This window comes from Ciconia boyciana, chromosome 2 (assembly GCF_034638445.1).
Source record: "Ciconia boyciana chromosome 2, ASM3463844v1, whole genome shotgun sequence".
Lineage (NCBI taxonomy): Eukaryota > Metazoa > Chordata > Aves > Ciconiiformes > Ciconiidae > Ciconia > Ciconia boyciana.
This window is the reverse complement of record NC_132935.1, coordinates 156822828-156836521: the sequence shown is the minus strand read 5'-3', so window position 1 is coordinate 156836521 and position 13694 is coordinate 156822828. Positions and strand designations below refer to the sequence as shown.

Sequence of the window (13694 nt, the reverse complement as noted above, 5' to 3'; positions counted from 1 at the left end):
CTCCCTTGTCAGTCCACAGTTGGCCCCCTTGGACAATAGTAAGGATGAATACAACGCAGTTTTTTAAGTATCATCAGCATTACATTAACGCCTAGGAGATGCAGGGCTGAAAGCTAACCATCGAAGCGCGGGGTGGTGGTCGTGCAGCCATTTTTCCCCACTCCTCGCAGCCCGACAGGGCCTGCTGCCGTACTGGCGATGCCGTTTATGTGGTGGGTCCGTACTCGTTACCGCACCTCAGCCCAAGCGCAGCACAAGCCCGGCTGTCGGCACACACCGCTAAGCTCAGGTATCGGTCTACCAGGGCTTACGGTGTCCGCCTAAACGAGCCGTCCCATGGCGGTTCGTGCCCCGTTCCGGGGGCATTTCCGACCCTGCGGCCAGAAGCCGCCGGAGGCCGCGGCCAGCGGGCGGGAGGCTCAGCTGGCGGCGAGGAGCGGCCGCCGCTGCCCGTCCCGTCGCCATGGCGGCCGGCGGGGGCCGCGCGCCGCTTCCGCCCGCCGCCGGATGTCGCGGCGAGGGCTCCTCACCGGAGAGGCGCGTCGCTGCCGGAGCGCGGCGCCGGGCTCGTCGCTGCCGCCGCCGCCCCTCCCGCCCTTCTCCTCCTCCTCCTCCTCCTTCCCCGCGCCGTCTGCGGCCCTGCCCCTTCCCGCCCGCCGCCCCGGCTGTGGCTGACAGGTGAGTGCGGGGGGCCGCGGCGCCCCGCTCCCCTCCGTGGGGCGCAGACCCTCCGCCATCTTCCCGCCCGGCGAGACCCCCCCGTCGCCGGCGGCAGCGGCTCCCCCGAGGGGCTGCGGGCGCGGCGCGGCCCGGCCGGGCCCGGCGCGGGGGAAGAGAAGGGAAGGGCCGGGGCGCGGGGCGGGGGTCTCGGGGGAGCGGCGGCGCGGGCAGCGGGCGCTACCTGCGCGGTGCCGCCGCCTCGCCAGGCCCGTGGCGTAAAGCGGGGCTCCTGCCTCGGCACCCCCTCCCAGCCCGTCCTATTCCGGTTTATTTCCGTGTGAAATGACTTGCACGTTCTTTCCTAAAAACCGAAATAACCGAAAATAAGCCCTTCTTCTTCTTCCTCTGTGTGCTGGGGTTTTTTTAAAGATTTTTTTTTAACGCTTCCAGCCCGAGGCTGTAGGGATGGTTCCAGGTCTGCAGACAGTGAAACCGAGGGTGCCTGCTGAGGAGACTCTGCTCGCTAACTTTGTTTATGTGCCACTGCATATCCTAAGGACCAGCCAAGTGTAGTACCTCATTACTTTACAGATTGAGTTCGGATCCTCTGACACATGTACAAATGGAGTAAAAATGAAACGCCCAAGTTCTCTGAAGTGGGGCACAACTATATGAGGAAGGGAAGTGCTGTTTGTGGTGGGACGGGGTAGATCTGGCCTTCAGCAGCGCGAGGATGACTTGGAACCGTCCGAGATGGGTAGAAGTTATGTCTGTAGAGAGCCATTTGCAGTATTGCTCTCTTTTCCTGAGCTAAAAACGGTGAAAACAAAATTGAGGGAAGAATTAATATGCTTAATGTATTCAGAGGTTGAGTAGATGTTAGGTTCCAGTTGTAGAAAGAATTAAATAAAAAGATTGTTGTTGTGCAAAGACGAGGAAAACTTTTTCAAGTTAAGCCTTGAACCATTGTTCAAGGACATCTTGGTGTTAGTGAGAAAAGACAAACTTCTACGTGTGTTTTTATCCCTCTTGTGATATCTTCCAGCTTGTCAAAGTCTGTTTCATTATAGTGTTTTAAAGTATGCGTTCTATAACAGTAATTCATGGAAGATTTATGTAAAGAACTGGTGGAACAGCTTCTTTGAAGTGATTCAGTGTCATTGAGTACACCTTGAAATTATACAAACGTCTATTGTTCAGGCACCCATTTTGCAACATCACAGCAGTATCTTTCTCCTTAAGCAAATTTCTGAAACTGTTTTCCAAGCAAGCCTGCTGTTGGTGTTTCTTATGCGATATTTTTGAAAGTGAGCTGATAACCTCAAGGATCCTCAAGTATTTTTTCTGATGAGTAGTTTACATTAGATAAGATCTTGTGTGTGTGTGTGTGTCAACCCTAATGTGTCTTGTTGTAATAACGATAAATGTAGCTTTGTCTGTTGTGGACTTGGGCAATTATTTTAAGAAAAGGTGCCTGCACCAAACATTAGAATTTAAGGCAGAGGTCACTGTACTGTGTTTTGTTTTTTTTTTTTTTTTTTTTTTATTTAAATGCCACTTGTTTATGTGTACATTTGTCCCTAAACTAGGTTTATCGTGTTAAATCTAAAGATAACTCTGAGATGACACTGTCTCTCTAATGTAGACATGTCCTTCCACCATCATTCTTCTAAATTTAGGACTTGTTTAAAGGATGCAGTCTTTGTATGGACTGAAATGCTTGAGAGTGTTGATACAGTCATGGGAGAAATATTGTGAGTGTGGTGATAGTGTCTTTAAAAAAGAGCTTACTTCTACAAAATCCAGAAATTGCAAGCCAGAACTAGTATGTGTCAAGTAAGGAGAAGTTAAGTGGTATTGCATTTTATACGTTTGAGGTGAGATTGGGATCGTTTTATCTCATGGAATTTTTAAGTCTTGGAGCTATGACTAGTAGCTTGTCTTGTGAGGTGAAGGCCAGGGTGAGGGGCTTGTTCCGGAGGGCACCGCTTCAAACCTCTGTGGGGAGAGTTTGTTAGTACTTTACGTGTGACCGCTGAGGGATGGACAGGATTTGGATGGTCTCCTTACAAACCAGAGTGATTTGTTATTTTCTCGTCCTTGAGTAATACTCACTGACTATTTTGAGAATGCCTTGGTGTTTCAAGATGGAAGGGCTGGGTACTTGCAGTGCTGTTACACATACTGTTGGATGATTTGGTAGTTTTCTGTGGTAGGCCATATGAGGAAATGCTTCAAGAATGTGCTGTACAAAGGATATTTATTGGTGCTTGAGAAGAGCTTGCTAAATGTATTATAGTTAGTGTCAAAGTTACTTGCTTTTGTTGATGTCTTAAGCAGTAAAAGATTCTGATTTATTAGCAAGTAATATATTCCCAGATGAAGAGCAATGACATTAGAAGTCAATCTGCTTGCATAAAAGCATAACAGCAATTTATCTAGTACATTGGTAATAAGTACCTAAATATTGTTTGTTTAGGGACTAGCACGTTAGCATTCTGGCCTCTTGAATGTGGTGCAGTGCTTCCTTAAACAAATACCTGGTTAAACGGCCTTTACTCTTGAACTTCCTTGGGATTCTTCACCCTCAGGTCTTGTGTTTGCATACCTGTGCATGCATGTAGACTACTTCTAACCTAGTAGGGATTTGCTAATACAGGAATGGGAGCTAAAATGTCTGTGAAGCAGCTAAGGAAATAGAGTAGCCTTCAAACATATTTTAGGATTTAACCAGCAGTAAGTAATTTAGCAGGACCTGATGCTGTCTGTTGAATTCTTCAGTAAAGGCAGCTAACCAATACCTTTTAGTAAAACAAGGTATGGTAGATACTCATGGGTAATTAACTAGTGTTAAACGTAAGATTATATTGTACCTTTTATCATTTAAACTAGTTGAAACAGTGAGCACGCTCAGTGAGCATAGATGGCACAGGTCACAAAGGAAAGTTGTATGCTTTCAGAACATCAGCAATTTCACTTAGCAGGTCTTGGTCTGATGATTATTAGTGGACCCAGGCAGGTTTCTTCTATATTCTAAATTAAAAATAATAATCCAAGTTTGATTATTTTCTTTAATATTAGTTAAAATGAGCCTATGTGGTTGAGAGTATCATTTCTTGCTTTAGTAGACTGTTTGGCAGGCTAGGTCTGCACTGCGTTTTGGTGTGATTGCAGCATTTGCTGACATAGTTGAATTAGCAAGATCAAAGCTTGCTAGCAGCAAAACTGGGCTGCTTACGCTTTGGTGTTGGTGTTAGAAGCTTGCTCAGAGTAGATACTTACTAATGTGTTAAAGCTTTTATCATTGGTTTCCAGCTGTATAACATACTTAAAATTCATTGGTGCAGCTTCTTTACTATGTTTTCTGTTGAAGGGAGGTTGTCACCTTTTCAGTGGTGGATGCTTTCTCCTTTTACATTTCGAGGAACATCCAGTTTTGTTTGAAAGTATGCTGCACTAAATTTAGAAAAAAAACTTTAATGTTGTAATGCTCAAGTGGATTTCATAAGGTTTGAGCACACTTGTCAGTGGTTCTAGCATCATCTGTGATGATCTGGAATAGTTTTGTTGCCTAAATATTTATCTTTAGGAAAACAACTAGTCTTACAAAGAAGTCTGTTTAGCCTGATCTTTCTCAGGTGTGCTGTATTCTTGGAGCTTGCATTGAATTAATGGCACTTGTATGTACAGCATCCTTGAAACAAATTGTTCACTGAAGACCTCAAAATGGAAGTTTTGCTCCTTTAAATTTGATTGCTTTGCATATTAATAAAGAATGTAGTGGCGTACTTTGATACTTAAATTCCCTTAACTCATGAGTAATGCTGTCAAACTGAGTTACATGTAATTAAGAACTTAATAACTGTAATTGTTCTCCCTTCTTTCCCCTTTCCCTCCCCGCTTTGTGAAGAAAACCCATGTTAATTGGCATGTTTGCATCTTAAGGTTTTAATGTTGCACAGGACAATAATTACTGTTGTAGAAAGCCTATGTTTTTTACATAGTATACACTGAAATTTTGTTCTAAACCGTGTTTGAAAATGAGAGGCCTGAGACTGTCTAAGAGATTTAAGAGCACACACAAACACAGTAAAATTGTTTCTGTGGGGGTTTTTTTGTGTATTTTTTTTTTTAACAATCCTTTAAATAGTAAGTATTACTATTGCTAAACTCTAAACAAAATGGAGCAGGGAGATCTTGGGTAAGAGATGTTGCTGAAACTTCCTGATGCTTTCCCTTTCCAGACTTGTGTGTTGTCTTGAACGAACAAAAAAGGAAATGCAATACTGTAGCCATTCTGTCTGTGCTCTGACACTTCTTAAAACAGATTTTCTCCGTGGCTTCAGCAGCATGCATACCCCAGGAATTCTTTCCTTTCAGCAGTCTGCTTGTTCTGTGTTCAAGAGTAGAAGTAGGCAAGTAGAATTAGTTGATTGCTGCAATGAATTTTTAAGTCTAATAAGACCAGTGTGTGCACTTTTGGTGCCATTTCTCTATTGTAGCTGAATAAAACAGTAATTGGTTACACATCTGCTCTTTACTGTTACTCTGATGAAATATTTCCTGTGACTGAATACATGGTAACATCTGTTACAGAAAGGTAGGTGGCAGAACTTTAATTTAACACACTGTAAAATATGCTGTGAGTTTAATTAAACAGCATAACTGAAATACCGAAGTATCTTTGCATTCAGAAAGTAGTAATCACCTATGGTCTAGATGTTTTCTAGGACACATTTTTGTCCCCTACTTCTGCTGATTGACATTGTCAGAAATTCATTTGGTACAGTTCTCTTGAGGCTTTGACAGATCATTGTGTGAAGAACACTATGCAAATGTATCATTTTCCAAAATGATTGAGCAGAAAGCTCAATATGTCTCATAAGCTCACTTTTTAATAATACAGTACTTGTGAACTGCCACCCTTATTTAATATAGTTTAGTAATACAACACTCTTCCCCCTTTTCTGTTGTATTTTTTTGGTTGGTTGGTTTCTTTTCTCAGTACTTTTGTTCAGCTTTTTTTACTCTTGATTGCTCATTTTTAGCTTTTGTGAATTCAGCTTCATTTGGTTTAGAAACAAGAGTCCTGTACTTCTTGGTGATTTTTCATCCTACTTGTAGAATTACTAAGTAGAAGGAAAGTGAATTTAGTGAATTTATCTTTTCAGGACCCATTTGTAACACTCAAAAGTTATGATTAACTACATCTAACTAACAATATATAATGAGTCATTTTGAAGCCTTTTTTTTTTTTTCTTACTTTGTTTGACTGGGATTTAGTACTTAGCCTTGACTTGCGTTGATGTTTTCCCTCACCCCCCTTTCCTGTCATCTGGTGTGTTCTAACTACAAAAGTTTCAAAAATGTGAAAGACTTTGACTGGTTTGTATACTACTGACTGTTTCACTAATCAATATTTAATATGGTTTTCATAGGATATGTAACATGACACTGATATTCTGGACAGGTAATTTTCATTGTTTGAAAACCTTACATAATAAGGGGAATCAGGTAACTGCTAGAAATGAGCACCTTATTTATTTATTTTTTAGCATCATATTGCCAAGGATCTGTTTTGTGAAATCTACTCTTGAAAAACCTATAGCTTCTTACTGTTGCAATTAGCATCAAAATAGTTCTGAAATTGTCAAAGTGAAGTTAATATTTAAAGGGACACTGTCACTTTTTAAAACTGAATTTACATCCTGGTTCTAAAAACTCTTTAATTATTGCTTCCTTACTGAAAGTTTATAAGGCTATTTGGTGGAATTCAGAATAATATTAAAGGCAGTGAAGCTAGTCCCCTTCAGCTTCTCCTTCCTATCCTCTGTATGCACATGCCTGCTTGTTGCCTCTTTGGTTGCAGCTTTGCTATGGCTGTGTGCACCCTCTTGCAGAGCCTGGGGAAGAGCGTGCATGCTTGCTCTGTCCAGAACAGTGCATGAGTGATGTGGTCATGCTGGTGCATGAGGAGAGTGCAATTACTGTCAGTGACACTGGCTGCAGGTGAAGTGCTGCTACCAAATAGATACAATAACGGAGGTGTTTCTTACCTAATCTTTTCTGTTTGCTTATGAGCTGTGAAAGTAACTACACAAAAGTTTCTAAAGTGAGAATTTCACTATGTAAAAATGGAATCTCATGCATTTGACTGTGTCCCTTTAAATTCAACATGCTAGAATGTATAGCTACCAAATCTGTATATACTGATACTGAGTGGTGCAGTTGATTTGCTTGAGGGAAGGGATACCATCCAGAGGGACCTTGACAGGCTTGAGGAGTGGGTCCATGCAAACCTCATGAAGTTCAACAAGGCCAAGTGCAAGGTCCTGCACCTTGGGTTGGGGCAACCCCCAATATCAGTACAGGCTGGAGGATGAATGGATTGAGAGCAGCCCTGCAGAGAAGGACATGGGGGTACTGGGGGATGAAAAATCAGACATGAGGCAGCAATGTGCACTTGCAGCCCAGAAAGCCCATCGTAGCCAATGGTACAAGAAAGACATGGACCTGTTAGAGCGGGTCCAGAGGAAAGCCACAAAAATGATCGGAGGGCTGGAACACCTCTCCGATGAAGAAAGACTGAGGGAGTTGGGGTTGTTTAGCCTGGAAAAGAGGAGTCTCTTGGGAGACCTTATTGTGGCCTTTCAATACTTGGAGGGGGCCAATAAGGAGGACGGAGAGGGACTTTCTACCAGGGCCTGTAGTGACAGGACAAAGGGTAATGGCTTTAAACTGGAAGAGGGTAGATTTAGATTAGATATAAGGAGGAATTTTTTATGATAACAGTGGTGAATCACTGGAACAGGTTGCCCAGAGAGGTGGTAGATGCCCCATCCTTGGAAGCATTCAAGGTCAGATTGGATGGGGCTCTGAGCAACCTGATCTAGTTGAAGATGTCCCTGCTCATTGCAGGGTTACTGGACTAGATGACCTGTAAAGGTCCCTTCCAACCCAAACCATTCTATGATTCTATGAAGCAACCCAGAAAAGGGTATTTCTTGGTAAAGTCCTCTAAAATGAAGTAGCTTGGCAGCAGAGAACAAATGGAAGTTAACATAGTTAAAACAATACCTGGTAAGGCATAAACCATATTAACATCTCTGTGTATAACTACAGCTCAGGAGCTACATCTGGCAGGAATTAGAAATGAGATTTTTTTTTTTTTTCAGAGATCTTAAGTGAAACGGTGTTAACTGATTTATGTGATTATATGTAACTGTGTATGTATACATACAAAACTGTTTAACACATCTGTGTGTGCACACAGAGTTTAGTGCTTTGGGCCTTAAAAAGTAATCCGAACACTGAAGAAACCAGTAAACTGAAAGCGATTGAAAGAGTGGTTCCCAAGGGAGATAGGAAAGAGGGTGGAAGAGAGGAGAATATACATGTGTTTAGGATCTGATCATATTTTGAAAAGAAACAGAAATGTGATGAGCACTGAAAACCTGTTCCTAATTGTTGACCATATGTCCAGGAACAGGAAGATACTTAGTGAAGCCCAGAAAATTGGCAGTAACTTGTTTATGGGATGGGCTTTTTTAATTTCAGTCCTGTCTTTCTATAGCAGAGGAATCTAGCCACAGTGAAAAAAGAAATCTAGTCAAATAAGAAGCTACCCAGTGGTAGTTCTTTCTATTATTTCTTCTTTAATTTGTGAACATAGATAATTAGTTACTACTGATTAATCACACATAAAAAGCTCTGATGGGATTCGGTGCAGGGGAGGACTGTGCAGAGTCCAGAGGAACAAAATAATTTAAGTGCCATACAAGATAGTGGTGCAACCTGAATTTTATTTTAGATTCACTATGGAATTGGTGTCAGGTTACTGGAACTTGAGTGTTCCGAAAGCTAATTAAAATACCAAGTTTTTTAATGAGAAAATTTGAGGATGGATGGGCATCAAAACCGTAACTAAATCTAGTCTAATTTTGATATAAATTTAAATATACTTATATGTTTTCATTTTGTGATATAAAAACCAAAAAACCAAATTTAAAGCTGTTTTTATTCATGGTGTATACTGTGTTTTTAGTAAGCTATGCTTTTCCTTGGCTTTATGATATGTTAAAAAGCTGAAAATACCATGTCAGAACCACTGAACTGGTTAACGCCTAGTCTTGTTAATAGCGATGGTGCTCATTCCTAGCTTGAGATCTAGTGTGTTGGCGGATCTTAAATTGGAAGTGGTTCTGGGTTTGGTTTAAATTTTCTCTGATCAACTTATTTAAAGGGAAGCTCAGTTGCCTTCTTAGCTTTGCCAACTCTGCTCTCCTATTTCTCTGCAGACTATTGCAGCTATTTTAAGTTGTAATTGTTGTTTCAGAATCATTTATGCTGGAGAATGAATTTTTATTTTGTTCTCAATGCTCACGATTGAAAAATTTTGAGTCATCAATCTTTAAAACATTTGAAATGTTTAACAACTGGTACCCCATGAACTAAAAATAATTTCTCTTGAATATCAGGTTTAATTTAAAAAAAAAATCCAGTAATTAAATGTTTGTAAAAAATAAGATTTTGAAAGTAAAGAACATATTCTCCACGTTTATGCAAGAAATCAAACATAATATGATTTTTCTTAAACAGGGGAAAGCAGTAGATCATGCATGGTAATATTAATTGGTGATACTGTCAGGTTTTTTTAAGGATATTAAAATGCATATTTGGCTTTAACAAGCTGACAAAAATTAACAACAACAACCTGCTAAGTCAGGTGCACTTTCACTCTTCTTATAAGTTCATGGGCACTTTTACTATCCAAGAAAGTGAAACCATGAGCTGTCAGAAATGATGGAAAGTAGTTTTCTGTCATTGAAATTAATTTCTGCTTATGTGTTAACAAGCACATCTATTAAATTTTGTATACTAATGCTTAACGTTGCATAATACATTTTTAACCTGACAGCGTCCCTAAATTATCATGTCTGTTTGCTTTCATTTTCCAGCTGGGTTTTAATTTTGCATGCAATTCAGTGAAATATAGTATGCATAATAGTTGTTTCCTGGAAGCATTTTGGAGCTGTCTCTGCTAGTGTTCTCCAAAATGAGCAAGGTGATGGCAATAATTTTCCTTTTGTGGAGGTTTGTTAACTAATGAATAAGTAATGCAGAAGTGATTCCCCTTTATTTACGTATATGCACATGTGGTTTTGAACTTGATGTTTTTTGAAGAATACCTGTAAGTAATAGGGATCCTTTTCATTGACACCCCAAACAACTCCAAAATTTAGTAGAACAAAATATTTATATTTTGAGAAAAAAAATTTAAACTCTGGTTAGTTTGGCAAAGCAATTTGTAATGTGCAATGCTTGTCCTTAGTTTATCATAGGAGCCTCAGTGAAGCTGTTTTTTTGAAGTAATGCCAATAGAAAGTGGAAGTTGTGCATCTGCTCGCCAAGCAAAGCAGAAACGTAAATCGCACAGTCTTTCAATCCGAAGAACCAACAGTTCCGAGCAAGAACGGGCAGGACTGCAGAGAGACATGTTGGAAGGGCAGGTAAGATAATACACTGCTGCTTGGGTAACTTCCGTAACTTTTTTATGAGGAGTGTTTTCTGTGCAAAGAAATCAAAGAAACTTAAGTAATGAAGTATGTCCAGTAAAGCTGCAGGAACAGCAGACTTTTTTCTTGTAAGTGCTGACTGTCTTTGGAGACTGTTGATGTGGATGTTGACGGTGTTTCAGGTTATATTCAGACCTGTGGAGCTTTTTATCGGCTTTTGTGTATTCTTACATGAATGATAAAAACATGAAGAAATACAAAGAAACAGCCTATTTATTTCACTGCACCTTTCTCCCCTCTGCCTTAAAGCTGAAGATTGATTCTTGATTTCGTAAGTTTGAATTTGGACTAGTAGTAACCCAGGAATATGAATAAACTGAAATACTTGTTATTATGACTGTGATAGGGAAGGTATTAGTGGGAACACTGTTCTGCATTCCTTTCCATAAAGTAAACAAATACTGCCTGCTTGACAGAGGCGTGAGCTAACTTAAATTTGTGTTTGGGTTTTTTCTTTTTTGATTTGGCTCAAATGAAGTTCTGATCTTCTGCGTATTAAACTTAAGGGAAAGAACAACAACCACAAACTTCTGTAATTTTCTTAATCATGTCAGTCTGTGTAGTGGACACAATCTGGAGCCACTTGGAGTGTTTCACCTAACAATATTGAGATTAACTGTAGGTAAGGCTCCTATAGGAAGTGTTTGAAGTAGTGCTGCTGAAGATAAGCAAATATCAGTTTGAAAACTATTGTCAAATTGACTACGCAATGTTAATGCGGGCCTGGCAAAGATGATGCAAAACTTGATTTTTATCAGAGAGGTGGTTTGAAATACTAACAGTGTTTGGCTACGAGAAACCTCACTTTCTGGACTCTGCAGATAGTCTGAAGGGAAAACCTTGTGTTTTCTCAGTGTTGTGACATTTTAATTGAATGTATTATTCAGTAAATTACAGTGTTAGTTTTCTGGGAACTAACAGAGCCCAAGTTGTTGCTTCCAGTCATCCAGAAGCTGGAGAATGTAAGTGCTTGGATAGAAAACTGTTCATGCATTTGGACTATTACAGCCTTACTTCAGGAAAGGAGTGAAGGGCAGCTGAGAGGTCAAGGCATGCTGTCACTTCTGTGTGGTAAACCAAAATTTTAAGCCATTTTAGTGTTTCTTATCAAACCCTATAAGTATACTATGCTGCAATATGCAAATGTTTTATGTATCATCATCTTTAATTTTGTTGACCTTTAACCTTGAACAGCCAGTGGCAGATTCTGAGTAGAGAGTATTAATGCCCCTTCACAGTCGAGCTGTAAACCGCATGAGATCTAGATAAGTACTTTTGCAGATAAACAGATAACATTATTACATGGTATTTTAATAAGCTAATTTAAATAATGCCAACTTTAAAGAAAGTAGAGGAAGTAGATGCGTTTTACTATGCTGATTACTTTAAGACAGGTTTAGATTTGCTTATGCTTTCAGGGTCTGAGAAGTGGATTGAAAACCTTTCCTACATCTCCTTTTCTGTTTTGAAAGTTGTAGGATAACTTTCTTTCATAACCTTGCTGTATGGAATTATTGGGTAATTGAATCGGAAAATAAGTGTTTCTCTTAATAGTGTTTCATTTGTATAGTTTTCTTGTTTAATCAATTTTGTTTCAAGTAGGTTTTAATCGGGATCTGTTTCATGTTCTGGTTGACTGTGAAGGCATGAACAAAAGTACTGTCTCAAGGGAGAGGCAGATGAAGATGCAGAAAGGAATATCCTGAGGGGACATAAGGAGCATAATACCACTTCTTTCAGCACAGCACCTGTTTCAGCACAGTGCCACAGCTTAAAGTAGCTGTGAAACTGGTGTAGGACTGAATTATGCACAAAGCAGATGTGCTCTACGTCATGGCTATTAGTGGTTTATTTCTCTTCTCTTTGAAATTTATGTTTAGAAATAACTTACAAAATCAGGATCATGACAGGCTTTTCTAATTGATTCTGAAATCAATCGTCTTGACTGTATGAACCAAAATGTGACATAAAATTCTGGTTGTTTAGATGCTGACTTGGTGGAAGGCACGTGCTGCCCTCTGATGGCTAGTATGCATATGCTTCTTCCTAATTCACTCAGTTTATAAGAATGGAACCAATTTGTTTTGGTTTGGGTTTGCTGGAACACTTAAGAACAAAACAAGCTATAATCAGACTTGCACTGAATAATGAAGTTCACTCGAATTTGGGTGGTGTCCTGTGCTAACATTTGTACTCCCATTCCTGTAATGCTTCTTCTGTATTTCTAGACCTGAAATAGTGGTTTGTGCTGTGTCAGAAGCTGACTCAATATTCTTTTTTTGCTCATAGCTGATGATTTCAAGATTTTGAAACTACATACTTTTGCTTTGTTTAAAAAAAAAGTAGATGTTGTTGATAGGTACATTCTCTGTATACTTGGTAGATGAACATTGATATATTAATAATATGGTATACATGATACCATATTAATTTCACTTAGAAATTTAGTAACTTGTTTCCTTGTACAGATATTTCTCAGGTTTTGAATACAGCTGCATTATTTACAGGTTTGTCCAGTAATAAGATGTTGTCTTACTGAATTCCGAGATGACGAGTTATGTATGCTACAATGGGGTAGTTGAGCTTTTTCATTGTTAGGCTCAGTTAAGTGGAAACTTCCTTTAAAAAAAGTTTGTAGTTGGCCACCTAGATAAATAATAAGTGCAGTAAGCCAACTTACGTATGTGGTCCACCAGCAACTGAAGAATAGAACAGGTTTAGTAGAATTTATTTATGTAGTGAGCAAGGACGGTTCATCCTTTGATCAATAATTGTAGTGGATTAATTGATTATAGTTGTTAGACTAATGACCATATTTTCTCCTTTCTAATTTGCCATTTTTTAGTAGCATGCTGTGCTTTAAATTTAAAGATGACCGTTAGTACTACATTCTCAATGTACTGCAGTCAGTTGTCTTCTGCTTTACTCACTGTCTGCTCAGTAGTGTTAGATAACAGGATCATTGATATAGTGAGAAGCTTGACTCCCAACAGAAATCAGTTTTTACTTGTTTTGGATATGGTATGCATTTGTTCAGGGAAAATATGGTGCTGATATCTGTTTTATAGGCAGATGAATAAAATTTAAATAACTTGCCAACAGAAACTTGTGGTCAAGCTGTGTATTAGGCTCAGATCATATAAATCCTGTTTTAGTGGGTTTATTACATACTTGTTTTTGTGCCTTGGAATTGCTGTGTTGATTATGCTGAAGAAAAAACCAAGCCTTCCTCTGTGAATTTGCTTCAAAATACTTTCTGTGAAGAGGAGATGCTTGAATAATATCTGGGGAGGGAAGGATTAGAAATTGCAGTTTTTTTCACACTTAATTGTGGTTAGTGACAAAAGTAGGTAGATGTTAAAAATATGTTTAAAAGGTTAGTTTGCCTCAAGCTTTGGTAATAAGGTGCTTTGTGATGACAGCTTCCTGACTTAATGCATAGTCAACTTCTGAATTACT

The 13694-nt window shown here is 39.6% G+C and overlaps 1 protein-coding gene across 2 annotated transcripts in view; it reads left to right on the top strand.

The window, feature by feature from the left end:
• Positions 1 to 506: 506 nt before the first annotated feature.
• Positions 507 to 13694, top strand: part of WDR37 (WD repeat domain 37) — a 48432-nt gene continuing 35244 nt past the window's right edge. Inside the window, exons 1-3 of one of the 2 annotated variants that reach the window (XM_072854668.1) lie at positions 507 to 678; positions 6099 to 6130; positions 9992 to 10169. In XM_072854668.1, coding sequence (XP_072710769.1) covers positions 10032 to 10169 — 138 coding nt within the window. In that variant the 5' untranslated portion in view covers positions 507 to 678; positions 6099 to 6130; positions 9992 to 10031. The remainder of the gene's footprint in view (positions 679 to 6098; positions 6131 to 9991; positions 10170 to 13694) is intronic. The other variant, XM_072854667.1, reaches the window with a different exon arrangement.